This window comes from Austrofundulus limnaeus, unplaced genomic scaffold (genome assembly GCF_001266775.1).
Source record: "Austrofundulus limnaeus strain Quisiro unplaced genomic scaffold, Austrofundulus_limnaeus-1.0 Scaffold1147, whole genome shotgun sequence".
Lineage (NCBI taxonomy): Eukaryota > Metazoa > Chordata > Actinopteri > Cyprinodontiformes > Rivulidae > Austrofundulus > Austrofundulus limnaeus.
Window position 1 is genome coordinate 68688 of NW_013953549.1, and position 7248 is coordinate 75935.

The window sequence follows — 7248 nt, forward strand, 5'->3', positions numbered from 1 at the left end:
ATAAGATTTTTTTTAACTATTAATGTTTTTTTGTCTCATCAAATTTAATAAATGCCAAATTTATGATGATGCTTTGATCAAAAGTCATAAAAACTACAAAGACATTTAGATTAGAACTGTTTTTGTTTCTCCTGTTATCAGAAAATCTTTACCGCCATCTAGTRGTTAAAACAAAATACAGCACCGACCTCACAGACAACAAGTTTTCTTTTAAACACCATAAAAATGATTAAATATGAGGTGAAATAACTGAGATAAAGTCAATTTTATGTCAAATATGTAACAGACGTTTGTTCAGTTAGCAAAGAAACATTACATCACGTCTTTGTATGTGAGCTATGTGCACAACAATTTAGACACAAGACAAGTTTAAAATTGTACACAAGAGTCCACACAGGACGGAAACCGTTTGAATGTGAGAGTTATGGACAAATATTTAAGCACAGGTCCACAGGAAATAAAGTCCTTGTTTGCAGTGACTGATTTTTTTATTTATTTAGTTTTAGAATTTATTCTGGTCCTGAACCACAGAGAACTCACACTGGAGGACAAACAGTTTAAAGAATTTTAAGTGTTTTCAAATAAAAAAAAGTTGTTCATCAAATGTGGCAACCATTTTAAACAAACATGAACCTAAACATTAAACAGAATCAAAAACAAAAAGTAGATATATTTTCAAAGGTTTTACAGCAGTAAGTAAATAAATATTTGATTATTTTTGGTATCAAAATGTCTGATGGACCTTCAGGGTTTAAAACATTTCAATGAGAGTTGTAAACTTTTTTGGTTTGTTTGCACCTTTGACTCTTTAAGCTTATTTAAATTCTGACGTTTCAGAAAAAGCATTTATGTAATACGTATGTCATATTTCTACTGAAACGTCTGAGTGAAGGTTTTTACAGTTTAACTGTTTCAATGATGCAGATTATTTTGAAAGATGAATCAAACTAATTTATAAATCATGTTTTATGATGTCATACAGTTTAGGCTCACCATAGAGTTAAGTTCATTTATCCTGGAATAAGTGATTTTTTTATAGCTGACAGTAAAATGTTAGTTATTCTTGTTAGTATAAAATGGAAAAAATATATATTTAAACTAACACTTGAAGTTTAAGCATAAACGTTAGTTTGTAGTGAATACTGCACAGAATAACAAGTTTGGATTTAGGACATTGGAACTGAAGTAAATGTTAGAAAATGTATTTTAGTGGAGAGTTAGACGCTGACATCGTCTGATGAATTTAAGAAATTTGAATTTAATTTTGGAGGGAAACAAACTGATCTGTTATGATTCATTTTTAAATAAAATCACTAGTTTTGTTTAGATGCCTAGTTTTTCCCCTAGTTTTCTCATTTTACTTCCTGCTAAATTTCATATGTCCAAGTAGTACCTTTTGTAAATTAGTCTCATTCTGCATGCATATAAAATGGTTCACTAATAATAAAATGCACATTCATTAGGATTATATGAAGAAAACGTAAAAATAAAATAAAATAAAAACAGTTTGTCAAAACCAGTTTGATCAAAGAACATTTTTTAGAATATAAGAAAAAAGTTTTTGAAAATAAAAAACAAAAGTTTAGTTTGTATTGTTAGCAAAATATCTTATGAACTTCACTAACAGATTTGAATGGGAACTCTCAKGAAATCAAAACAGAAAATCATAAACTGATGAGTTTTCCTACACGTTTAATGTTTACCCAAGAGGAAGGCTTCAAAATAAAAGCCCACCAAATCAGGAGAGTTCAAAGTAAAAGAAAAATCCTGCCGGACGAAATAAAATTCTTCTAAAGTCGGCGACAGAGAGGACCTTCAAAAGAAAAGCCCAGATCAGCGGGCTGAGTTCCAGGTGGAGTGGTCCTTCAGAATAAGAGCCCTTTAGTGGAGGAGCTGATCTGTTGTCCACGTTCTGTTTGTTCTGTGAGTCCATGCAGCTCTGGACTCTTTAATCCTCAGTTTGTTCTCAGAGGAGAGTTTTCAGTAGTTTGTTCCTCCCTGCAGAGGCTGCGTGTTATTTCAGCACCAGCGTGGCCTCGGAGCCGTCTTTCTTCTTCAGGTAGAGTCCACAGGTGAGGTGGTGCTCCCTCCTCAGGAAGGCGTAGAAATAATCCGACACCAGCAGGATCTGATGGGGGGGGAGGACGGAAACAAWCGGCGATCATTCAGAGATTACCAGCAGTTTTGCTGGGATTGAACCTGCGCCGTACCTGTGCCACGTTGAACAGCAGCGTTATGGCGTAGTAGAAGTTGGAGTTGGCGCTGCCGGCGTAGATCCAGAGGTGCCACAGGACCGGGAACAGGGCCGAGCAGGCCAGCAGGACGCAGGACACCAGGAAGATGTTCCTCAAGACTGGGCGGGGAGAGAATTCAGAATCGCTTCATTCTACAATTAAACCAGTTATAACAACAACAACAACAACAACAACAACAACAACAACAACAACAACAAAAAACTTACATCTGTGCAGGTGAGCCCAGGCAGGCAGGAGGGCCAGGTAGAGGGCGGTGTCGCCCACAGTGGGGTAAGATTTAAAGATGGAGATCACAGCTAACTGCATGAACATCAGGAACACGGGGTGCTCCCTGCAGCACACACACACACGGACACACACACACACACACGCACACACGCACACACACACACACAACAGTTTCAGCTGCTTTCAGTCGTAGAGTCAGAGCGGGGGGAGGGAGAGGGGCTGGACTTACTTGAGCTTGATGGACAGAGGGATGGTGTAAAAGAACACGTTGATCTGAAAAACGCAGAGGAAGAAGAGGCGGAAGTGCTCAAACATCTCGGCGAAGAAGTACCAGAAGAGGCCGATGTTCGGGGTCAAGTCCGGGACCGAAAGACTGAAAGGAGAGAAACACAAACCGTGGTTTCACCTCTTCAGCCTCGAAACAGACTTTACTGTTTTTTGACTTCTTTTAACTTCGGTTAAATTAAAAACTTTTAGAAACCAAAGAATCTTGGCTAAAACATGAAAACTATTTCAAATACTGTAAATGTCTGGATAATATTTACACTTATATTAAAATATTTATAAAATGATAACTTTTAGTTAAAAGAAAATATAAATTGAAAATATACAGAACAAAAAGAAAAAAATTGTATAGGTCTTCTGGACGGGTTCTTCTCTAATGAAACGTTTCGTCTCTCCTCCAAGAGACTTCTTCAGTCTGAGAGTTTCAGGCAAAATTCAGGCTTTTAAGCCCTGCCTCCAGGTGACTGATACTCACATCACATGGCTATCGTTGACACCTAATTAACACTTATTGTTAACAGGGGGTGGAGTGATACTGGCAATAGCAGCACTGTAGGAGGGGGACAACTGAAAACGGAGGCCTCCACCTCTGTTTAATGACGGACGGTCTTTCTTTACAAAAATGGCTTCTTTTACTCCTCTCTCAAACCAACGTTCCTCTCTATCAAGAATGAGAACATCCTCATCTCTGAAAGAGTGACCGCTGGCCTGTAAATGAGTGAAAACTGCAGAGTTCTGGCCATTAGAATTAGCTCGTCTGTGTTGGGACATTCTTTTGAACAGTGGCTGCTTTGTTTCCCCGATGTATAACTGGTCGCAGTCCTCCTGGCACTTAACAGCATATACAACATTGCTCTGTTTGTGCCGGGGCACCGGATCTTTGGGGTGAACCAGCCTTTGCCGTAATGTGTTTTGGGGTTTGAAAGCCACTGGGACATCATGTTTAGAAAATAAACGTCTCAGTTTCTCCGAAACACCCGCAACATACGGAATGACCACTGGTTTGGGTCTGGGTTTGGGGTCTTCATTTTCACCTGAAGGTTGCATGGAATCCTGTCTGTGTTTCCTGTCTGCTTTCAGGAAAGCCCAGTCAGGATAACCACACTGCTCCAGGGCCTGTCGTGTGTGTGATTTCTCTTTCTGCCTGGCTCCTGGGTTTGTAGGGACACTGTCTGCTCTGTGGTACAGAGTCCTGATCACTCCTAACTCCTAAATATACAGAACATTATTATTTTGTTTATTATCTTAATTAAGAAGAAGAAAATGTCTCTTTATGTTTAAACTAAGTTTTAAAAATGAACAGAGTTTTGTCTCTGATGGAGGTTTACAGAGACAAAGGTCAAAGACAGGTTCCACCTCGAGGAGACCACTACTGTTCCAAAGAACAAATATCAATGTCTTTTCAGACAGGTTWAAAAAAATTGCAATTAAAAGCTTAGGATTTCTTTATATTTATCGATGGTACCAACATCCTGTGCAGAATGACAAAACACAAAATTATTGTTTTATTAAAACGTCTGTAACTTTGTTCCATTTCATTTTAGCAGCATGAGTCTTTGCACGGGTGATGTCCACATGATGCTTTCCAAGAGTTTTTAGTCTTATTATGTTTTAAATGAGTTCTAAACTGTCTAATGAAAAAAATAAGAAAAAAAACTATGTTCCATCCTCAATATCTCTAAAATAAGAGCAGCTGTTTTAGTTCTTCCACTTCTGATGAAATCTCCCAAGTGTTAGCTTTATATTGATAACAAGATTATTTCAGTAGAGTTTATAAAGGCTGACATACACTCGGCATGGTAACTAGAGCAAGAACATCAAGACAACCCCTTGGGTCCGTAGAGGTTAACTTTCAGTCGACGCTCCGCAGGTGGAGCTGCACTCTGCACTCACATGAAGCCGTAAACGGAGGGCATGTAGTCCCAGGAGCCGAGCAGGAAGAAGGAGAGGCAGACGAGGACCAGCAGGCTGCCGAGGTACATGAAGAGATACTGAACCACGAACCACCAGAAGCTGACCCGACGGTAATTCACAGGGATGAACTGACGCTGGGGGAGAGGGAAAAAACAAAAAGTGCTCAAATATTTTAACAGAAGTGTGTTTGAAAGTGGAGAAAAAAAGGAATTCTTGTTTGTAAATCTCACAAACCCATAATTTATTCACAATGAAACTGTTAAAATATCAAAATGTTGAACAACTCTACCGATTTTTTAAAAATGTGCTGCTATCATCAAAGTCAAAAAGACCTTTTATTTTAAACATTTGATACAATGAGATCTGTAAAATCTCTGCATCCTGTTTTTGTTTACATTTTACACAACGATCAAACTTTTTCCTGCATGGAGGCTGAAGCACACACCTGCATCAAGTACAGCATGGCGGGAGCGCAGAGGGTCAGCGGGTAAATGGACTGATATGTGGCCAAACACAGGAACACGGCGCTCAGCAGGACGTTTCCTGAAACACGAACACGAAACAAACAAACAAACAAACAAACAAACAAACAAACAAACAAACAAACAAACAAACAAATAAACTCAGACTCATTCTCTGGGTTTTATAAAGTAGCGATGTTTCAGGAACAAACGCAAACAAACCGATCTGACCTTTGATCGTTGCGAGGATGAAGAGGGAGATGACGGCGTTGTTCAGGCCGCATGTCGACTTGGCCACGCAGGACAGGATGGTGAACGGGTTCAACAGGTAACTTAAGAGAAGACGAGGCGTCATTAAAGCTGCAGAATGATTTAACGCCACCCAGAGGCGCACAGATACTCACAACATGGCTACTTTCAGAGGGATGTAAAACATTTCTTTGGGGCTCCTGACGAGCTCCAGGCAGTCGGGAGGGTAAYGATTCGCCTCCAGGGCAAACTTCTGTTTCCTGTACTGAAAATCGTGAAAGAACGCAGCTCACAACGTGCACATTTACAGATACGGAACAAAGCATTTCATTTTCTTACCACTTGTTTGTTGTATTCTGTCACAGCCAAGTAAAGAGCAACAGCAGTGATCACATCTGCCACCTACAGGAACCGTGAGAAACACAGGAAATGTTTTTTTTAATTAGAGAAAAGTTTCAAAAGCAAAATAAAAAATGTTTTTTTTTCTTACCATAAATGTAATTTCGGCATAATCCACCAAAAAGTGGAAGAGATAAATGATGAGAGGCGTCTGGAGGGGGGGGAAAAAACAAGAGAAACTGAATAAAAACATGTTTCTAAACTGAAATAATGTTTAAGGACAGGTGCAAGACGTTTTCCTCACCTCGTGGAACACATCTCCAGAGTACGGTGAAACTCCCAGGTCAAGCAGGGCCAAGCCTTCAATAACTGCAATAAAAAAGTCACAGGAAGGAAGTTTGATCATCAGTTTGGACCCAGAGTCAAAATACAGAGGCTGAACCTAATAATGTGAAATGGAAGCACTTTCAGCCCTGAACAGCTACTTTTTCTGTCCCCTTTGTGCTCCCTGAGTTGATACAGCAAAAAGAAAACAAAGCTAATTTACCATGAAACGAATTTTCAATGCAAAACAAGAGAAAGACTCGTTATTTGATGCACTTTTAGCTACAGAAGCTAAATAAAATAGCATTCGTAAAAAATAACAACAATTAATTCACCCCTCCTTAAAGATCAAATGAACATTAATATTCAAATTTATGCTGCTGGATTACTTTCGACCCCTTTTAACTCAGATTTGTTCATTTCTTTTGTATCTGAACCGGTTTGACTTGACAGCACCGCAGCAGGAAGCGGGGATCGAACCAGAAYCGGGCTCCGGACCGTCGCTCCTCCGCCCAGCTCACCTCGTTTCCAGGCGGTTATAGGAGACACCACCTCCACCCGCTCCGCAATCAGCTCCGCTAAACTGGATCTGAACAGAACCGCGCGAATTGTTACGGCTACAATCAGAAGCAGAGTCAAGGGAGCCGCCATCTTCACGAGGAAGCGGTCTCCGCCCTGCCGGTGGCGCTGGGCATCCTGGGAAATGAAGTCTGTGGACGGAAGAAAAACAAAACTGACAATAAATTAATTCTTAAGCCTTAACTATAAAATTTTAAATCACAATTTTGAGATATTAAGTCACACTATAAAATGCTAATTATTAAATGTTAAGTCATATTTCTAAGATACTGAGTTCTAATTTTGATTTAGTATCTTGTATTTAAAATCTTTTTCTCCAGTATGCAGTTTTTTATATATTATTTATCCGTGATTATGTTTGAATAAAGAAACATAAATTTTCCTTTTACAGTTGGATAACTTTTCCATTTGAAAAAGATTTCTTCAACRCGGAACTAAATATTTCGCACATGTTTTTACCGTGTACTTATTGTGTTGGACCAAAACAAAACAGCTCCGTTAAGTTAGAAAATTTAACTTCCGCTCATCGTGTTTCTCTTCCAAATAAAGAAAATAACAAGTGAATTTAAGTCAGGGGTGTCAAACTCCTGTCCTCGAGGGCCGCTATCCTGCAT

The 7248-nt window shown here is 39.2% G+C and overlaps 1 protein-coding gene across 1 annotated transcript; it reads right to left on the bottom strand.

The window, feature by feature from the left end:
- Positions 1–1674: 1674 nt before the first annotated feature.
- pigu (phosphatidylinositol glycan anchor biosynthesis, class U) lies at positions 1675–7242 on the bottom strand. The gene is made up of 13 exons (XM_014030947.1): positions 7094–7242; positions 6577–6765; positions 6036–6100; positions 5883–5942; positions 5732–5794; positions 5548–5657; positions 5375–5475; positions 5128–5225; positions 4662–4816; positions 2713–2856; positions 2462–2586; positions 2211–2353; positions 1675–2128 (listed from the first exon to the last, which is right to left on the bottom strand). Exons 2-13 carry the CDS (start codon positions 6704–6706, stop codon positions 2015–2017), a joined length of 1308 nt encoding a protein of 435 aa, XP_013886401.1. The 5' UTR covers positions 6707–6765; positions 7094–7242; the 3' UTR covers positions 1675–2014.
- Between the last annotated feature and the right edge of the window lie 6 nt (positions 7243–7248).